At 35.7% G+C, this 19,619-nt stretch overlaps 1 protein-coding gene across 6 annotated transcripts in view; it reads right to left on the reverse strand.

The window, feature by feature from the left end:
• The window catches only part of RABGAP1L (RAB GTPase activating protein 1 like), a 694,034-nt gene that overhangs the window by 84,537 nt on the left and 589,878 nt on the right, over positions 1–19,619 (reverse strand). Inside the window, exon 1 of one of the 6 annotated variants that reach the window (XM_060091230.1) lies at positions 7,321–7,573. The exons of the other annotated variants lie outside the window; for them this stretch is intronic. Within the exon in view, the coding sequence (XP_059947213.1) occupies positions 7,321–7,431 (111 nt within the window). The 5' untranslated portion in view covers positions 7,432–7,573. Of the gene's footprint in view, positions 1–7,320; positions 7,574–19,619 lie in introns of those variants that run through there. 6 annotated transcript variants of the gene reach the window in all.

Genomic DNA, 19,619 nt, shown 5'->3' on the forward strand with positions numbered 1-19,619 from the left:
ATAAGGTGACCATAGGTCCGTGGGTTTATCTCTGGGCTTTCTATCCTGTTCCATTGATCTACCTTTCTGTTTTTGTGCCAGTACCATACTGTCTTGATTACTGTAGCTTTGTAGTATAGTCTGAAGTCAGGGAGCCTGATTCCTCCAGCTCCATTTTTCGTTCTCAAGATTGCTTTGGCTATTCGGGGTCTTTTGTGTTTCCATACAAATTGTGAAATTTTTTGCTCTAGTTCTGTGAAAAATGCCAGGGGTAGTTTGATAGGGATTGCATTGAATCTGTAGATTGCTTTGGGTAGTAGAGTCATTTTCACAATATTGATTCTTCCAATCCAAGAACATGGTATATCTCTCCATCTATTTGTATCATCTTTAATTTCTTTCATCAGTGTCTTATAATTTTGTTTTTTTAAAACAAAAATTTTATGTATTATATGTTTCATGTCAACTGCTCCTATAACACCTTCTGAAAAAAATATTTTGAATTGACTCACAAATCAACCCCACTCCCAGAATCAAGTATAGAAAGATTATTTTTCCACATCTGAAACAAGATTAAATGCAGAAGAGTTCTAATTATTATCATAGAAGCTGGTTTAATAATTTCATATTTAATAGCAAAACAACCTAAATGATCTTTAGATAGTGAATTTATAAAGTCTTGCTAAATGTTAATCTTTTATTTCATGATTTTGTAAAGGAAGAATCAGTTTGGAATTATATCAACTTATATACATATACCTCTTACTATGTGCTGGGTATTCATAAGTGCTTTAAGGTATTAACTGACTTAATCCTATAAGGTGCTTCTAATATGCTTCCAATTTCATAGATGAGAAAAATGAAACTCAGAGAGGTCAAGTAACCTGCCCAAAGTAAATGAGCTAGTTGGAGGTGAGGTGGGATTTGACCCAGATAGTTTGGCTCCAGGGTCTGTGCTCCTGGGCTCCACTCTATACTATGTCACCTCCCTTAACACTCAGATTTTTCTCTGAAGAATCTACAGTTGTGATTCAGGGGTAGCAACTGAACTCTGCAAATGACAGAAGTATAAATCTGAATGCTGTATGGCAGCCATATTCAGCCATGGGATTGAAGAAGCAGAGAGCTTGGGGAAAGAGATAAAGTAGATGCAAAGAGAGAAGTTAATTAGATGGCATGAGATATGGAGAATGTTTGCCAGCATCAGTCTAGTACCAGCTCTGCTGAACTCCTGCCCTTGTGTTTAAAGGAACACAACCTGGTGCCCACATGATAAATTCCTTTCCTTGTTTAAGATAGCTCAAGATTTTATTACTTGCAACCATAAGAACCTTAACTCATATCAAAACTGATAAACCACATGAGGGATGATTTCGCTCCTTGTGCTAAACTGAAGTTGATGAAATACTACCAAAATATGTTCACTTCAATAATAATGAGAATGTAAAATATTCAGATAATAACATTTTTAAAAAATATGGATGAGTCAATTGGTGTTATAATGCTTTATTTTAATCAATATTCTTGTATATACAGTGAAGATTTAGAAATAACTACTGATTTCATTGTTTTCTCTGTCTCTGGCACAAGGAATTGCTCTGAATTTTTTTTTTTTTTGGCATGCTAGATGAAATCTATGTGCCAACCCAATAAGAAGGAAGTATCAGAAAGCCTACCCTCATCTCCCAGTTATACAACAGAGAAACTGGAGCTCCCTGAAGAGCTCCCTTCCTTTATTGCACAGTGCTGCTATTTTGGTATCTGTCCATTAAGAACATATATCCAGTGCTAATAGAGTATAAACATGTGTTAGTCTGGGTAAACAGTTTTTGTTAATGGACAAACCACTGAACAACCAAGTCTCTTACAGTGATGCTGTGATCTAGAATTTCAAGATGTGGAACATAATAAAGCCAAAATGGGCCATCTTTTCTCCATTACATGCTTGATATTCAACTTTCCTATTCAAGCTGACACAACAACAGTCTTGCCAATTTTATAAGGTGGAAAGCTTACAGTACTTTTCAACTTGTCTCAATCATTTACTCTTCTTGTATAGATCAGCTGCTTGCTTCTTCCTAAGGAATACTACTGTACCTATCCACTGCAAGAACTAAGCATCATGTGTGGACTAATTTCTTTATTCACACTGCTCCTGTCAAAGTGTCAAGCAGTCCAGACTCCTGTCAACTCAATTTTTAAAGGGCATTACAGCAGGTAATGCCCTTTAAATTTTTTTTTCCGCACGCGATGCAGCCCCCATCAGTCCACTACTGCCTATTACTGCAGTAACTGATGTATCTACTCAGCAGATGGTTTGGCCCACATAAATCCCTCTTATTGATTCCACATTGCATTCGCACCATCCTGAGGCTCAAACCTAAGATCCTCTGCACCCCCAACCCAACGTCGCCAACCCCAGGGCTGTGGACGGGTACCAGTCCGCAGCCTGTCAGGAACCGGGCCTCACAGTAGGAGGTGAGCAGCGGGCGAAGAGGGAAGCTTCACCTGCGGCTCCCCATCGCCCGCACCGCCTGCACCACTGAACCGCCACCCAGTCCCCAAACCCCTCCCCGTGGAATAACTGTCTTCCCCGAAACCGGTCCCTGGGGCCAAAAAGGTTGGGGACCGCTGCTCTACACCATCTTCATGGCAAAAGGCTTCAAGTTTCCTGTAGGACTGATATCCTGATAGTGATTCCCTAATCAAACAAAGCAATTAGCCAGGGTTACCCAACTAGTCCATTTTGTCCATCCCATTCCCTGCCTTCTTCCACATCCCTGTGATACCTCATCTACTCACCACACTCTTTCCTTTAGGCCTTCTCCAAACAGTTACAAGGGAAGACAGTAAGAGCTTTCACTGCGCTAAATACAAGTGCTCTCATTTAATCCCTGAAGTAATCTAGTGATGTAATGCTACTATATGCCTCATTTTTCAGATGAGGAAACTGAATCTTAGAGAAATGAAGTAATTTACCAGTAAGTAACAGATGTAAAATTTGAACTGAGGACTGTAACTTTAAAGCCTCTGAAATAGTTAACTTCTTGGCCTCTGCACAAGCTGTTCCCCCTGCTCAGAAAGGTCCTACTACTTTCTATTCACTGGCAACACCTGATCAGCCTTCACAGCCTCACTCAATTGCTTCCACCCCCTTTGGAATTCTGCCTCCACACTGTTCAATCAGAGGTAATTATTCTCCACTTCGTTCTACCCTAAAAGAGTAAATATCACCCCCATAAATACTGATTTTGCTTCTCTTTTATCGTGAGGTCTTTGGGGGAAAGGATATTGTATTTATACCCAGCATGTGCAATAACCCAAAAATGTTTGTGATATTACATACTGGCCTCTACTAACATACTTTGGAAAGCAATGTTCCCTTCATAACCACTTTATAGACTAAAAAGTTGAAATAATTCAGTAGAAAATAAATTAACATTTAACATGAAATATTCAAGCTCGACAGAGTATGCATTGGTTATTAGGCTTTTCACTGTTTAAACATTAAATTGAATATTCTGAATTTAAATACATATTCAAAGCTTTCTTTTGGAATGCATAATAACTGTAACAGGTGTGATCTTTTCCCTTTATTTATACTAGTCAGATATAAAAATAATTAGAAGTGGTGGAGGTGGTAGAGAGGAATGCTGGCCATTCCACTAGGAGACAGAAGGCCCTGACAGGAAAACTTCAGAGACTCACTCCTTCACTTATTATTCCTTGTGTGAGCACTTGTGCTAAGGGAAGGATTGAGGGGAGAGGTACAGTTTTGTCTCACAATGCAAGAGTTAACAACCAAAGCCTGTGAACAACCAAAGAAAATATAATCTGTTGGATTTAAGGAAAGGCAAGAATACTGCGTCCAATGAGGCAGCTTTATCAATGCTCGAGTCATTTTGATTAGACTGGATTTTCACCTTACATACCAACTTATTCATGTTGTAATTTAAAAGTTGTTAAGTTCTGCTAGTGGTGACTCTAGGCTTTTGTTTAGTTTATCTTAGCAAATACAGTACTGACCCACGTAATCTTGTGTGTGTGTGTGGATGATCTGGATGATAAGAGAAATTATGCTTGACTTTCTTATCCTTTTTCTTATCTGTCATTTATGAAAAGGACCTATATAAAGGGATCTGTGATTTTCCTGCAATATCATTCATTTTTAAAGGATCAATAGGATCTAGCCATATTTTTCAAAGTGTGAATCGAGACATTTCTGAAATCAATGGTTGCTCACAACTAGCCTTTAAACAATTAAATAGACCAGAGCAGAAGAAAACACTTGAATACATCACCTGGTTTAGTCAAATTTTCTTTTAGTCTTGTGTGTACAGTGTCTTATATTTTTCACTATGTGTCTCCATCAAAAATGTCAGAAAGGGCTTCCGTGGTGGCACAGTGGTTAAGAATCTGCCTGCCAATGCAGGGGACATGGGTTCGTGCCCTGGCCCGGGAAGTTCCTACATGTCGCGGAGCAACTAAGCCCGTGTGCCACAACTACTGAGCCTGCACTCTAGAGTTCACGTGCCACAACTACTGAGCCTGTATGCCACAACTACTGAAGCCCAAGTGCCTAGAGCCCGTGCTCCACAACAAGAGAAGCCACTGCAATGAGAAGCCCGCGCACCCGAACGAACAGTAGCCCCCGCTCACCGCAACCTGAGAAACCTGCACGCAGCAACAAAGACCCAATGCAGCCAAAAATAAAAATAAAAAATAAATTTATAAAAAAAAAAGTCAGAAAGCCACAGAGCTACTTATGAACATGAAAAGATTCAGTGTCCACACCAAACACACTGTACTTACTGGTATTCTACCATTTAAGGAATCAAGATAACTCTTATTATGAAACAAAGTCCAATTACAGAAAGATATTTAATTAATTCTGTACTAAGAAAGTTTCTAAATACCCTTGCAATAGTCAACCTAAACCCAGGGGATTTTATATGTTAGCAAGAATATAATTTGCTTCACAGTGCAGTAATAAATCATATTGAGAAGCAATATGATTTTATTTTATACTATAGAAAATCTGAGTATTTATCTCTTTCATACAATTTAAAGGGTTCATCTCAAAGCAAAAAATTCAATATGGAATCAAAAGCAAATGATAAATATTTTATCTTACCACAATTTTAGTATAACTTTCCCAGATAAACTAAAACCAAATACCACCTCCAAAAGATGTTACCAGTAAATAAACTATTTAAAATTTCAAATCTGATAAAGAAAACTCAGTATCTCCAGAAAGTTCTGCAATTAAGTTTAACACCCGAACGTCTAGACTATTTAAAAGTTTGGTGTACAGAGCAGTATTTTGTGTCTTTATCACACCTCTGAGACTTTCCATATTAGTGACCAAATTTCATATCAAATAAACTCCAGGGCTAAATCCCCTTTGGGGGAGCTAGAATTGCATCAAGGCGTAACATATATCAATATGTAGAATATGGAAGAATGTTCCCTGGTAAGCATATTAATATTCATTCATTCATTCATTTTTTCTCTTCCTGTCTCCTGTACATGTGTGAGCACACACCCTGCACACCCCACAACGTCTTTTATTTATTGAGCACATGACGCTCTCCATGACCTGGTCACTGCCTACCTCTTCAACCTCCTCTGTCCTCTACACTGTGTCACTTTACATCTCCCTGTTTTTGTTTCTTCTCCCCTCTGGCCTGGAAAATTCCTATAAGGTTTTGAAGACTCAGCTCAGACCCCTTAAGAAGATCTTAATAGGACCATCAGAAAAAAGTGAAATAGAATTCTGAATTCTTTGGTTAAGTTTTCATGATGGAATATTGCAAAATTAATGGCTAAAATGAAGCTTAAAGATTATCCACAACTGTGAACTAACCTATCCTGACTTGGTATATATAGTAATATTTATGGTTAACTAAGAATTGGCAATAATCTCCATATAATATATATAATTATAAAAATAGAAATTATATTAAATAGGAAAAGAATGCAATAGGCTGGATATTTCTTTATTAATGAACACTTAGAGAAGTATATTATGGTTTTATATTTGTTTTGCTTTTGCTTTTTTTTGTCCAGCTGATTCTTTTAAACTGCAGCTATACAACATCTACAAAAGGAGAGAGTGTAATGAATACCTGTGTACTCACCTTCTGTTTCAACAATCATCAACACATATTCATTTAGTTCACCCACATCACCAACCCCTCTACTGGATCATTTTGAATCTTTGCAGACATTAACTATCCCTACCTATCTTAATCATCATCATTAACTATATCCATACATCTCTCTAAATCATCATTTTAAACATAATCAAAATATTACTGCATATACAAAAATTGAATAATTCTCCTAATATCACTAAATACCTAATTAGTGGTCAAAGTTTCCCTGATTGTCTTATAGATTTTTTTATGGTGTGTTCAAATCAGCATTGAAACAATGTCAGTACACTGCACCAGGCGGATATAACCCTTAAGTCTTTTTAAATCAACCTATGAGTTCACCCCCACCCTTTTTTTTATCATTACAATATATTTTTGGAAGAAATTGCAGTATTATGTTTAAGATTCTCATGTTGTAAAATAGAGAATTAGGATTTCATACTAGTAAGATAATTATTATCATAAACTTGTTCATTCTGTTGCTTGTGATGAATACTACTGAATATAATGAATAAGAGGTTACTACAACAATAGTTAGGAAAGTTTGTTAAAAGGTATGGATCAATGGCCATTATAAGGATGACATCTACAGAGAAGAAATAACAAACACTCGCAAGGACTTTGTTTTTCTATTATGCCAGGACATATAATCTAAGACTCTTGGAGAATGGTTAAAAAAAATTTTACAAATCCCAACTAAAATTATACTCATAATAGTTCTTAGTAATAATGTAAAGACTCTGAAGGTAATTTGATTTTTAGATAGTTCAATTCTTAATGTCTATGTTATGGCCCACTGGTAAAAATGCTCCACACCAGAAAGACTGAATTATATGTGTGTATATAGTCTTCACCTAATAATCATACACATACATACAAGGCAAACATGTGGGACAAATTTATGTTTGGCACTATAAAATTCCTCTCAACCTCACTACATAAGAAATCATTAACCTAAGTGTTACTCCTAGGACACTTTTAAATGTACTATTAAGGTATAATACTGTTTAGTTATGTAAATAAATCCTTGAAAACCTGCAGACCTTTTTGTAGCTGTAACAATGCCAACAGCAATATTTCTATTTTAATTCCCAGGAAGTTATGCCTCAATTGCTACAGGAGTATAACTATCATATTAGAAAAGAAAAAAGAGCCCCAGAGTAGTGTGCAAGGCCCCACCTACCATAGACCTGGGCTTGCTGATGGCCACCAGACTAGTGAGGAAGTCTTCATCGTGCAGCTGGCTGAAAACATGGGCGTCATAGGCTACCATAATGGAGATTTCTTCCATCATCTTGCCAGCTGGCCTTTCCACAGCAGCAGCTGCTGCCCCAGCTACAGACCAGACTATCCAAGGGAAAATCCTATTGCAGCTCAGTGCCAATGCACACACCCACCTGAGTTTGAGGGGGTGGAGTGTCAAAATTCCAGAAGGAGAAAAAAAAAGCAGCTGCTATCATAGGCTTGTCTAGCAATTCATCCCCAGTAGAAAACTGAGAGAGGTCTCTTATCTATGGAGGAAGTATAAACTATAAACACCTTCTGCATTCTTAACAGAGCAGCTGGAAAAATTCAGTTTTTGGAAATCTTCTTTAGACTTCAAAAAGAGAAATAAAAGTCTCCTATGTAGAAATATCCTATAGCAAAAATGAAAAACCAAAAACCAAAAAACACAAAACTTGATTTATTGTTATGTTCTTGATAATTAGAATTTTTTTTAGTTTATCTTCTTACTTCAGTATTATATCAAGATGATTCTTCTTGGAGGAGAAGTGGATTTTCTTACTGCTTATTTTTTCACATTCATAGAAAATAGATGGCAGCCTTTAGATTTTCAGAATTTATAGAACTCTTGGTGCAGTTAAAAATTATTTCCTGAAGTACGACAAAAAAAAAAAAAGGTTCTTTTTTCCCTCTGAGTATTTCTGTTAAGAAAAAAAGTACCAAAATATAAAAATGAAACAGGGACTGCAATATCAGTGAATAACCATTTCCTCTTCTCCCACTTAAAAAAACATGACTATTTTAAACAGAATTCTTGATATTGAGAGCTTAGTTTTTTGTTATTCTGAAAGCAACACAAGGTCCTCATTTCTAAACTGATTATTTTTCTCCCATAGCTAGATGTTCTCTTGGTCTCTATTTTTAAGCTTAGAGGTTTCTTTTAATTACCCAAATCAGCAGATAGTAATGAACTATTGGTGCCTTAGCCACCAGAAGCGTTTTTTTTTAAAGTACAGCTGGAGACCGTAAATGAACCTCAATGTGCCCTGAAGAAAAATGTGAAAGCTGCCCATAATTATCATTACAAGGTTGCCTAAATCACCAGGAAATATAATGTATGCTAATTTCCATGGGAAAAGTATTAAGCAAATAAAAAAGGGGGGGAGGACAGATAAAGCTCCTCCAAAAGTTGTCTTTCCAGTATTTCTAATTAAGCTATTATCTTCTCTGCTTTTTATAGATTATGACACTGCAGTACCAAGAGAAATATTATTTATTAGAATTAGAAATCAGTTTGGCAATGTTTGTCTACAATCAAATACAGATACTGTTTGGAACTTTTAGTCCTAATTACCAATAGCAGTATTACGTTGTCTAAGTCTGCTTTTCAGAAAACAAAACTTGGAATGAAATTTATAGTGTCTATTTTTCCTTGTTTTTCTAAAGTATTTCCACCTAGATGAACATGATTACTTAAATAGTACCTGGTTCCATTTAAATGTGATTAGGAGAGTTTTGCAATACTATAGCATTCTAGATTACAAACGCGCACACACACATACACCGAAGGGGGAAAACACCTTATTGCTAGGAAACAGAAGCAAGACTAATAGGCTTATTTAAACAGAAAATGCAATACTTTAAATAAATCCTCAAGATTAAAACAGCTTCAAACTGAGTTTGACCCTTGTTGGAGCTGGTAAAGCATTTTCACTTCATTTTTTCCCTACAATGCAGCTCTGCCTTTTAAGCATTATTTTCCTTAAAAATTCTTCCAGCACATTCATCTTAACGCTGACTAACCAGGTAAAAATTAAATGGTCATCAGGAGACAAGGTATTATTAAAGCGTCAGGCAGTTCATACCTTTTCAATTCCTTTTTATCTTTTCAGAAGTACTTTAAAGGATACTGTGAATCTCTTCGTGCATTCACTAGCACCAGAAGGTTTCGGATTTATCTTGCAGGACCATTTTCTAGCTGTGAAAGCAATTCCTCTGACTTTCATATTTTCCTTTGCTCCAGTGACTCAGTGCTTCCACAATGATATCTGACTCAGGTGCACTGACAAAGACACCTGTTGTGGAAGGTAAAGAAACTACTTCCCATAATGCCTTATTCCCTGCTGGCAACCACCCAGGGGCAAACAAGAATTATAACCGCATTTGAGCAGTTGCCTATGCACCCTGGGAGAGCACATTCGGTGTAACAATAGGTAATCATCTTGGTTAAGAACACTCGTAACCAAGAAAAAAAAAGGGCCAGGGAAAACAATAACAAATAGTTTCAGGTGCTGTGTGTTAAACTCATAAAACTTCTAAGGCGACAGGGCTAGAAGAGTGCAAAACACTTTTAGAAACATAAAGGCTGTAAAGACAGTTTTAAAATTACAAAAACAAAAGCTAACAATTTCGAATAATTAAGTCCTTTGAGAATTCCACACAGGTTCTTAGGTAAACAATTAGGTACCTTTAAAATGCTTCTGATTTATTACCTTCAAAAGACTCTTTTAATTAGCCACAGTGCCTTAGAATTATTAACAACATTTCACGCCTAAATCCAAGGGGTCCTCTCTCATAGCCACAGTGCATATGTTTTCTAGAGCAAGGACTCCTCTAAGTTTGATGGGCATCCTTCATTTTTTGTCACCCTTAAATGTTTCTCCATACTTCAGAGTCTGGGAAGCAAAAATTCAAATGTTCCTTTTGTCATACAGTTAAATGTATATTTGTGGTCCCAACAAAAAGCATACTTTTTGCAAACCAATGATCTATTTAAAAAATTGTCTTTGTGTTCTCTTTTCCTAAAGATATTTTCTCCAGTGTCAGAAATAACAGCTAACGTACCCTCCCAAACTTCAGGAGTCATTGTACACAGCCATGTTTACATATAGTACTTCACTCCCTTGCAAGACATCTTCCTGACTCTTTTGCCTTTTTCCCGGTGAACTGAGACCCACTGATCTCCCCGGATGGTTTCCACCTGAGCTTCTGCTGTCCTATCGACTTCACACTGTGCAGCTCCACTGAAAAAAGGCGTGGGGGTGGGGAATTACCTGAGATCAAGGAGTGAAGTGCCGACAACACCAGTTGCTGCTAAAATTTACCAGGAGAGGATTGGGTATCAAACAGGCAGCAGAAAACAAGGCACTCGTGGTAACCAACAGAGGGGCTCCAGTTCCAGCAGGAACCATCTAGCTGTCTGTCCCAGGGCAAGTCATTTAACCTCCCGAGGTTTCAGTTTCCTCATAGTCATGTAAATTGAGAGGGATGGAATATATCGGAGGTTTTCACGTGTGCTCAGTGTGCTCAGAAAGAGTCAAAAGCAGTGTGTCCTATTTCCCTCCACTAAATAGGCTTATTGGGGGATTTGAAGGTGAAAATACCTTTTTAATCTCTATCAGAATAAAAAACAAAGAGGAACAGTAATCCCCGATGTTAAGAAAGTACCCCCAGGGTTGCTATAATGTGTCTCGACAAATGCAGTCTACTTTGTACCTTAATTTGGATTTTCTAGTATCAACTCTTCTGCTTTTAAAAGAGGATTTGGTGACAGTTGCTACACTTTTTATTAGCTACTCTTTACAGTCTTTCTATTCAGAAGCCAAACTGCCTACAAAATAATTTTCAAAAGCCTCTCTAGATCTCATTAAGAACAAATTAGCAAATAAAATATCTCCAAATATTTTTAAATGCTGTTTTAAAATTTTTACACAGATTTTACTCTGTTAGCTGATTTGTTCCAACAGCCATTCTTCTAGGATTATTACTGTTTAACAAAAACATACCTGGGTCATACTAAATGAGTATGAGTCTAATAAACCATTCCTGGCCTTCAGAGAACATCTATTCTCAAGTATCAAATTTAGAAAGAGCCAAAACAAAAATCAAGAGAAGCCTGAATAAGATGTGAACTTTTTTCAATTTCTGTGTTCTCCCCAAATGCAGCAAAGCAACGTAGTTTAATTATGGGAGTAGTATTCTTTTTATCCACCATCAAAGTAGCAAATACATTAAAAAATGATCACACATCATTAAAAAATTATCTCACGTCACAAGACTGGCTGTAAGGACCCTTTTTCCCATGCCTCAGGTTCTACTTGTTGAACATTCTCATCACAACAGCCATAAAATCAGGATAAGACAGAAAGGAAGACAAAACCACTAGGACAGAAATATGGCCTAGAGGGCAGAAAGGTCTTCTATGTCCCCCACATGTACTGGCAAAGCCCTGTAGAGACTGTTCTTCGTTCCCCAGTGGTCTTTGTCTAATTATTCAGTAACATCTTTATAGATTCAATTAATATATAATAGATTCAGTTCAATATAAACATTCATGAGGTAAACATGACTCAATTTTAACGGACTATCACAAAATGTTCATGGTATTGACATAAAGAACTCTAAGAAAGACAAAATTCTACAATTACTTTCTTAATCACAGGAAAACAATATTCCAAGTAGGTTTCTCTTTACACTTAGGAGTGCACATTACAGAGCCCAAGTGCTCTAAGTGGCAGAACAAAAGATAAAATGAGAGAGAAACCATTGAAGTATCAACAGAAGAAAGCTTTTCAGAATATTTTGGATTTCAGAATAGTCCAGTAACATGCTGAATTTTTACAAAGGAAAAAGAACATGAAGTAAAAGATAAATAAGTGAAATCTTAGTTCTGTTTAAAATCATGCAAAGGTAAATAAAGAAAACCATTATTCTCGCGTCAAATTCCAACCATTCAGCTCATTATCTTTGCTATCTTTGCTAGTAATTGCTAGGCAAATTCAAAACCTCAGAAGACACATATTCTTTAAAAAAAAAAAAAATCCCCAGAGTTAAACTAAGAAAACAAAAACCAGTGGGACATAAATACTTGCTTAACAGTTACACTGGGTATCTTACTTCCTCATTTGCATCTCACTACAAAGAATGAGGGTGAGGTACATTCCAGACTATGAAAGAGTAGCTGCAACTCTTTAACAAGTCAGCTTTCTACCTCTTTTGTAACTCTGAAATCCACAGCCAACTATTAAAAACAAGACAACAGGTCCAACATGGAGTCACTTATGCTAAGCCCCATGTCACCAAAGACTTTATTACAGTTTCCACTCTCCCAGAAATGAAATCTTAAACCAGGAGTCACCTCATCAGCACTAGTTAGGTAATCTGCCTGATAGACCCCTGCTATCCCCTAAAGGAAAGTAATCTTGTGATAACCAATCCACTTTTTTGCTTCATGTAACTTTCTTGTTCCTGCTCCCTTCTGCCTATAAAAGCCTTTCATTTTGTACGGCTTCTTGGAGCTCCTTTCTATCTGCTAGATTGGCTGCTGCCCTTTGGTGAATTGTTGAATAAAGCCAATGAGATCTTTAAAATTTACTCAGTTGAATTTTGTTTTTTAACACAACACATTCATTTAAATTTTACCTAACCAAAAATAAGCATTGCAAGTGCTCCTAAGCATTCACTGATATTTGCTATCACCCCAAGTGAGGACAGTTTCAAACACATCTAAGAATATGAGTAATGCTTCATCTTGTCTCATTTTGAGCAGAATATACAACTGAATTGTAATTGCAAATAACTTTACCTTAATTTCTAAAGCATTTGAATAACTTTTTAAAGTTTTACGGACCACTAAATCAAACCATTCCACATGGAATATGTTTCAAATTCCTTTTTCACAAGGTCAGAAGGTAGGTTTAGAGAACAACAAAGTGTTAACTCGTTTTCATTCAAGTGTTCATTTGTCTCAAGTTCCTCCTGTAGGGCTGGTGACCCAACCTGAATAACTCTTCCAAATGGGCCCTCAGATCCCTGTAGTAGGTCATATACAGAAGCTTGCAGTGGTGGACTTGGCTAAAATCCTGCAGTTAAAACTGGAAGAATTTAATGGTATGTGAATTATATCAATTAAAATTAAAACAGCAGCATTTACTAAATGCATGCAATGTGCATGAGGAGGGCTTATAAATGTGTAATATAGTAACATATAATCTAGTTATAATAATGACTAATATATACTAAAAAATTCTTCTGTAATAATAATGCAGCTAGTATTTAGTAAGTACTCACTATGTCCTAGACATAGAATCTCATTTAATCTTTGTGTAAGTCAATGAGCTAGGTACTATAAATATCCTTGCTTTATAGATGAAGTAACTAAAGTGTGAAGTTTAGTGATTTGACTCCATTCTCACAGCTAGAAATGGAACTGACAGGATTCAAAAACAAGCCTGTCTGGCTGCAAAGTGCGTGCCCTTCATGACTAAAGAAAGATAAGGGAAGTAAGCAAACATGTACAGAGAATCAGCCCTGTGCCAGACACCACTGCTTCTCCCACGCTGGGATCTCCTTGACACTCACACACTTAAGGTTACACAATACAATATACCATGTCTGTCAAGTCATATTAGGATTGTAATAGAATTAAGTCCTTCTGCAGACAGGATAAGTCTTCATGGAAAAAATGGATTGGATTTTCATAAGCAAAGTGAAGTAAGTTTTTTAGAGAGAAAATAAAATTAGCCTGGCCAGAGTGGTGAATTTATGTTAGGTACAGTAGGAGGTACAGTTTCAAAGGCAGATTTGAATCAGACTGCGGTAGGTTTCTAATCTCAGGTCAACAAATTTGGAATACAAGGTATGTAGGCCTTGAAGACCCGGTAGTCTTCAAGGGCAGTCCTTGAAGACTACAGGGTTTCTGCCTTTCTAGCCTCCATTTTTTATCATTAGAGTAAGTATAGCATAATGGTTAACACATGGGCTCCAGGGTTCAAAATACCCTGGTTTGATACAATGCTCTGAAATATACTAGCTGTTTGACCATGAACAAGTTCCATAAGCTGTCTCACCCTTGGTCTTCTCATCCATAAATGAGAAAATGATAACAGTGCTGATATTATGAGGAATAAGGTAATGCACATAAAAGCCCTTAGTAAGGTGCCAGGCTCTATAAAGTATTTGATTAGTGATAGTTGCTGTTATTATCAACATTAATAAAAATGATGGAGAGTTCCCTGGTAGTCTAGTGGTTAGGATTCGGGGCTTTCATTGCTCTGGCCTGGGTTCAATCCCTGGTCAGGGAACTGAGATCCTACAAGCTGCACAGCACGGTGAAAAAAAAAAAGAAAGAAAAAAGATGACTGGAGTGGTAAGATCATCTGCCAAAAACTGAGGAGAAGATGGAATATAACCTTTAGAAATGAGGTGGGGTCTCTTCTCAATACATAAGAACACAGACAATGCCTCCATTTTCTATTTTCTTGTCCAATTAACAAAAATCCTGGAGGGAGAAATAAAAGGTGTCACACAAATCCAATCCTGTACCAGTTTTCCCTACACAATGAAGTTTTCTAGATGTTGCTTTGTTTGAGAGCAATTTGGTAATTTACACAAGTCCTTCTGTCAGAAACAATTGAGGCAGGTCAGAGGAGGTAAAAGGTTGATAATGGGGTGGGAGGGGATCTCTTACAGTCTAGCTTCCCTCTCCAGTTTCCTGACTACAATGCAAACAGAGCCTAATCAATTACCTCTTATTAAATTGAGCAATTGTGACAAGAACAGGGAACAAAGAGAGCATTTGTTGTATAACGATATTCATCGGTTATAACCTGATCAAGAAAACACTGTTACTATGGGCTATCATGTGGAAATACATAATCCTTCTTTATAACTGTATTATAAAAAGATTTTCCAGTGTTCATTTGGATCTTAGAGTCAAAAGAAATATCCTATGCAATAGTTTAGAGTAACAGCTTATCCAGAAGCTTAGAACTGACCAATAAACCTGTAATCTACTTCCGTTCAAAGATATCAACTGAATTTGATTAGGGGTGAAGAGGAAGGAGGGGAAAAAAACACAAATTTAACAGTTATTGTGCTGGGGGGAGCTTTAACTGCATTGTATCTCTTAGTTTTTGCAACAATACTGTGAAGCTGGTTTTATTATCCCCATTTTACAGAAGAGGAAACCACTGCCCTAAGTTTATTTGAGATCACACCACCAGTAAATCAGAGACATGATTAAAACCGAAATACGTGATTACAAAAGCTCTGGGGTTTTTTCTGCTTTTTGTTTTTTCTCCACCTACAACAAGTTCTGCATAACATGAATTCAAGAGAGAAGAAAAAAAATTCAATTTGGAGATCCTGAAATAGAAACTTTAAAATTTCTAAAGCGGGACTCTATTTCTCTTCTCTTAGTATTTTGTTTTTCATATTATATCATTATATATTGAAAATATGAACTAAAAACTTATTGCATCTGATATTATTTATTAGGCATTTGCAAGCACAAAGAAAAAGAAAAGACTGGAGGCAAACTACTGCCAAATGCAATGCACATATTAACAGTCTGTTACAACAGAAAATACCATGTGGACTGAGGCAGCGTTCTTTGAACTGTCAATGGTGGCTTTCATGATGCTAAAAATTGGCTTTTCCTTTGCGTTAAGGGCAATAGTAAATTACTTCAAATTGGCTAATAGTAAAATAATAAAAAGTATTAACTTTTTAACAGCAGTGGCAATGCCCAAAGCATTCTAATTTTATTCATTTTGATAAGTTTATTTTTTATGTTCAATCTAAAATTTTTTCCCAAAAAGTGATCATTTCAGGTTTAAGAATTGTTATGTGTCATCATAGAGAACATCTCTCTAATATCATGAGGATCATAAAAATAGCTAAAATCCGTATGCTTTAATTCCTCTTCAAGTTAAGCAGGAAGTTAAGAGATAATATTAGTGCCTGCATAGCTGACCAAAGATTTTATTTTCAGTAAGATATTCTAATATGATAAACGCCTTTAGGCATAAGGACATATGTATTCTGCAAAACATCTTTCTTATTTTAAATGTCCATTTGAGATCTAAGTAATGCTGCAAATGTTTAGGTGAAAAAGGCCTATTTACTAGTTAACCAGATACATAAAGAATCAAAGGCAAAACAAGCAGCTGTCAATTTCTAAAATTTCTGGCTATGCATTCCTTATTATGTTGTCCTTACTGTCCTGTACTAAAATTTTCAATGTGTTCTTAAATATAAATTTTAAATGTTCAAAACTGCTATGAAACTGTTATTTTATATTAAACTTAGCATGCATTTAGGGAGAATTTTAATTATGCAATGTAATATGAGATTATGACTTATAATACTAAAATGACCAACATTTAACTATTATTGAAATAATGGTGTAACAAAAAATTACTTTAGCTGAGATTATATGTTTCTATACTAGCAAATCTGAATAAATGGTCAGATTGTAAAACCAAATACAAATATGTATTAAATATTAGTGGTTTGTGGAGAATTTAAATTTATGTAAATAGTGTCTTTTGCTTCTCCTAATGGCCAACTAGTTCTTTGTCACCTCACTACTTGTATCTCTCTTTCAAAGAGTGCAAAAATAGGGAAAGAAGGAAAATCTCTCATTTGTGACTCTAATTGGTAGATGTTATTTCTAATCATCTATGTCAAATAGGCTATGGGAATAAGTTAAAATTAAGAGCTAAAATAAATAAAAGTTTCAGTTTATGAAAATTTCAGTTATCAAATGTTCTAGCCATACCTTCAATTTTCTATTCCCATGTATAAGGAGAACTGCCTAAAATAATTACAGGAAAACTGGCTCATAAGCCTGGATAAATAAACTTAATGTTAAGCAGAGTTCTGGTATTAAACTTTATAAAGGATAAAAGAAATTGCCCATTATCTACGCTTGCAAACACAGAATTGAAGCATTAATAAGTGGCTGCTTTTATTAACTATTTTATTTACTATTAACAGTCTTGTGAATTTTTTTCTTTTCCCCTGGAAAAACTGAACAGTAAGCTGGTCTTGAAGCTAACATGTTAATGTTCAAAGAGTTTTTTAAACTTCAACCATAACATTATTTTGTCTTCTCTCCATTCTTCTCCCCATTATCTATCTCCCTTTCTCTGTCTCTCTATCTCATACATACCTCTCTTAAAAGATTATTTTTTGTCCTAACTATTTGACTCTTTGGCATATACTGTATTTATATCAGATAGTTTATTATACTAAGTATTCATTTTTACATACATCTTTAAACTTAACTCCAGTTATTCTGCACTGTTCTCTTTATACAAGGGTTGACAATATGAGCTGTGAGCATAATATATATGGTTTTACAGATTATAGTTTATTAATGGGTCCTACATTAGCCAATTATAGGTGAATTACTCTATTATTTATAGCTATTGCAGTTTTCAGTAATTAACTATTATTTTTTTAAAAAACACTATTTTACATTAGGATAATATTTTACTGAAGATATTCCATTAAAAAAAAAAAAGCACCTCCGACATGTGGAGAGGATAATTAACCATTATGCAAGATGATATTCCAGGAGTTACTTCCTGTGAAAGAAAATAAGCTATAAATTTGGCCAAAGCCTGCAAGATAGTGGCCATTTTGTAAAGGAGTTTCATTCCAAGACTACAGCTCTCCTGAAAGCACATGCAATTTCTTTTTAATGCAGATGGCCTTGGCACTATTAATATAAGTTGCCTGTGTTCTTTTTATTAATATTTTTGTAGAAGTGGTCTTTAACTTTTCGACACCGCAGAATACAAAAGGAGCCCCAGGGCAGTTGAACAGAGCAGAGTGAAGCAAACAGGTCTCAAATTTGGATAACACTAAAGCTCTATATGCCAGAGTGGGAAGACTTATACTTCTGACAAGCAAACAAGCCAAGGCTAAGTGACAGGAGTCTGATAGGAGACTGCAATGAGATAGCACCACTTCCCACCCCAAGCCCTTAGCTCAGATGACTCTTCTGAGATACTTCTGGGTCAAAAAACCAAAAATAAAACCATTATGGGTAATATCAACCACTTCAACTGAATCTCTAAGTATTTCCCTCTCTTAAAACCTTAATGTATTTCTTCCTTAAAAAATTAGCCTCTTAGGCATTAAAAAGCAATATTGTAGAATTCTGTATCCAATGAATTAGAAAACATTTCTTTAGTCAGCATTATCACTGATAGGGTATTCTGTTAGAAAAGAATAACTAAAGCAAATGGTGAACACAGAGCAATGTTAAGAGGTTGATGGGAGAAAAGAGACATTCATGTTAAACATACTATGTGTTTTGTTTCTGGTACAAAATATGTAGCCTATGTAAATTAACCAAAAAAATAAAAAGCAGAACTTGAAAGAAATTCAAAGTGAAACAAACTTCCTCTTGATTTTAATGGTCAATAAAGAAATACATAAATTTAAAATAAATAAGTCCTTTAAGGCTTTACTAGATATAGGCTTATTAGTTATTTTGGCAGCTGCTAAGCAACATTCTCTTCTGTAGGGCTAACACACATGAAATTAGCAGGTTTTCAGAAAAAGATAAATTGAACGCAAAATCAGGGAACAGCATTTGAAAAGCAAAAAGGAAAATGAGTTAACCAGCTAATTAGGCGGTAAGAGAGGTTTAGTGATTTTTGCAATAATGGTTAAGCATTTTCTTTTCCACTGGCACCAAATGAGATGGTACTTTAGCACATTAATATTTCAACTTTATTGAAATGGTGATGATTATACTCACCTTTACACTCAACAGCCTAATTATTTTGAATATCTCAAATTAAATCAGATCAGGATATACTCCAATTACTACTACTAATAGTGATCTCTATAAATCTCTTTCTCTAACAGTATTTTCTTCAACTCCCCAGTTTCAGGATATGTCATAAGCCTGGTTTACACTTTATCTTAGTAAAGCTATGGCTTCATGATGTTGCTTAAACTACTAGATCCCTGAAAATTTTGTTCTTTAATGTCAGCATTTTGGAATAATCTTTTTTACATCTTACTATAGCAACTCAGTGAGCAAAAAGGAATGCTATTTAATTTATTAGGTATAATAATGGAAACTTTTTTAAAAAGGAAAAATGCAAATAACCAAAGGGAAAATTACTGTAGAATTTGAACTGTTGTTGGGAAAGGAAAGATAGTAAGTAGAATTCCAGTTCTATCATATTGAGGATTCAAGGGAAATTCCCCACCCTCCGCTTGCACTTCTCTCCCTCCTCATTTTTAATATTATGTTGCAAATTGTGTAAATGCTGTAGGGTTGCAACTATCAATCCCGTTATTCACAAAATCAATTCCTCCCTGAGTTTTCTTAAAGTCCAGGTTGAACAAACCTTGATGTAGAGTCTAGTGAGGGTCAACTTTAACAAATGAGCCAACGAAAAGAACCTACAAATGTGATGAATATCTACACGGAGGAGAAGGAAGTGCCTT

The sequence above is a fragment of the Mesoplodon densirostris genome, chromosome 2, assembly GCF_025265405.1.
Source record: "Mesoplodon densirostris isolate mMesDen1 chromosome 2, mMesDen1 primary haplotype, whole genome shotgun sequence".
Classification (NCBI taxonomy): domain Eukaryota; kingdom Metazoa; phylum Chordata; class Mammalia; order Artiodactyla; family Ziphiidae; genus Mesoplodon; species Mesoplodon densirostris.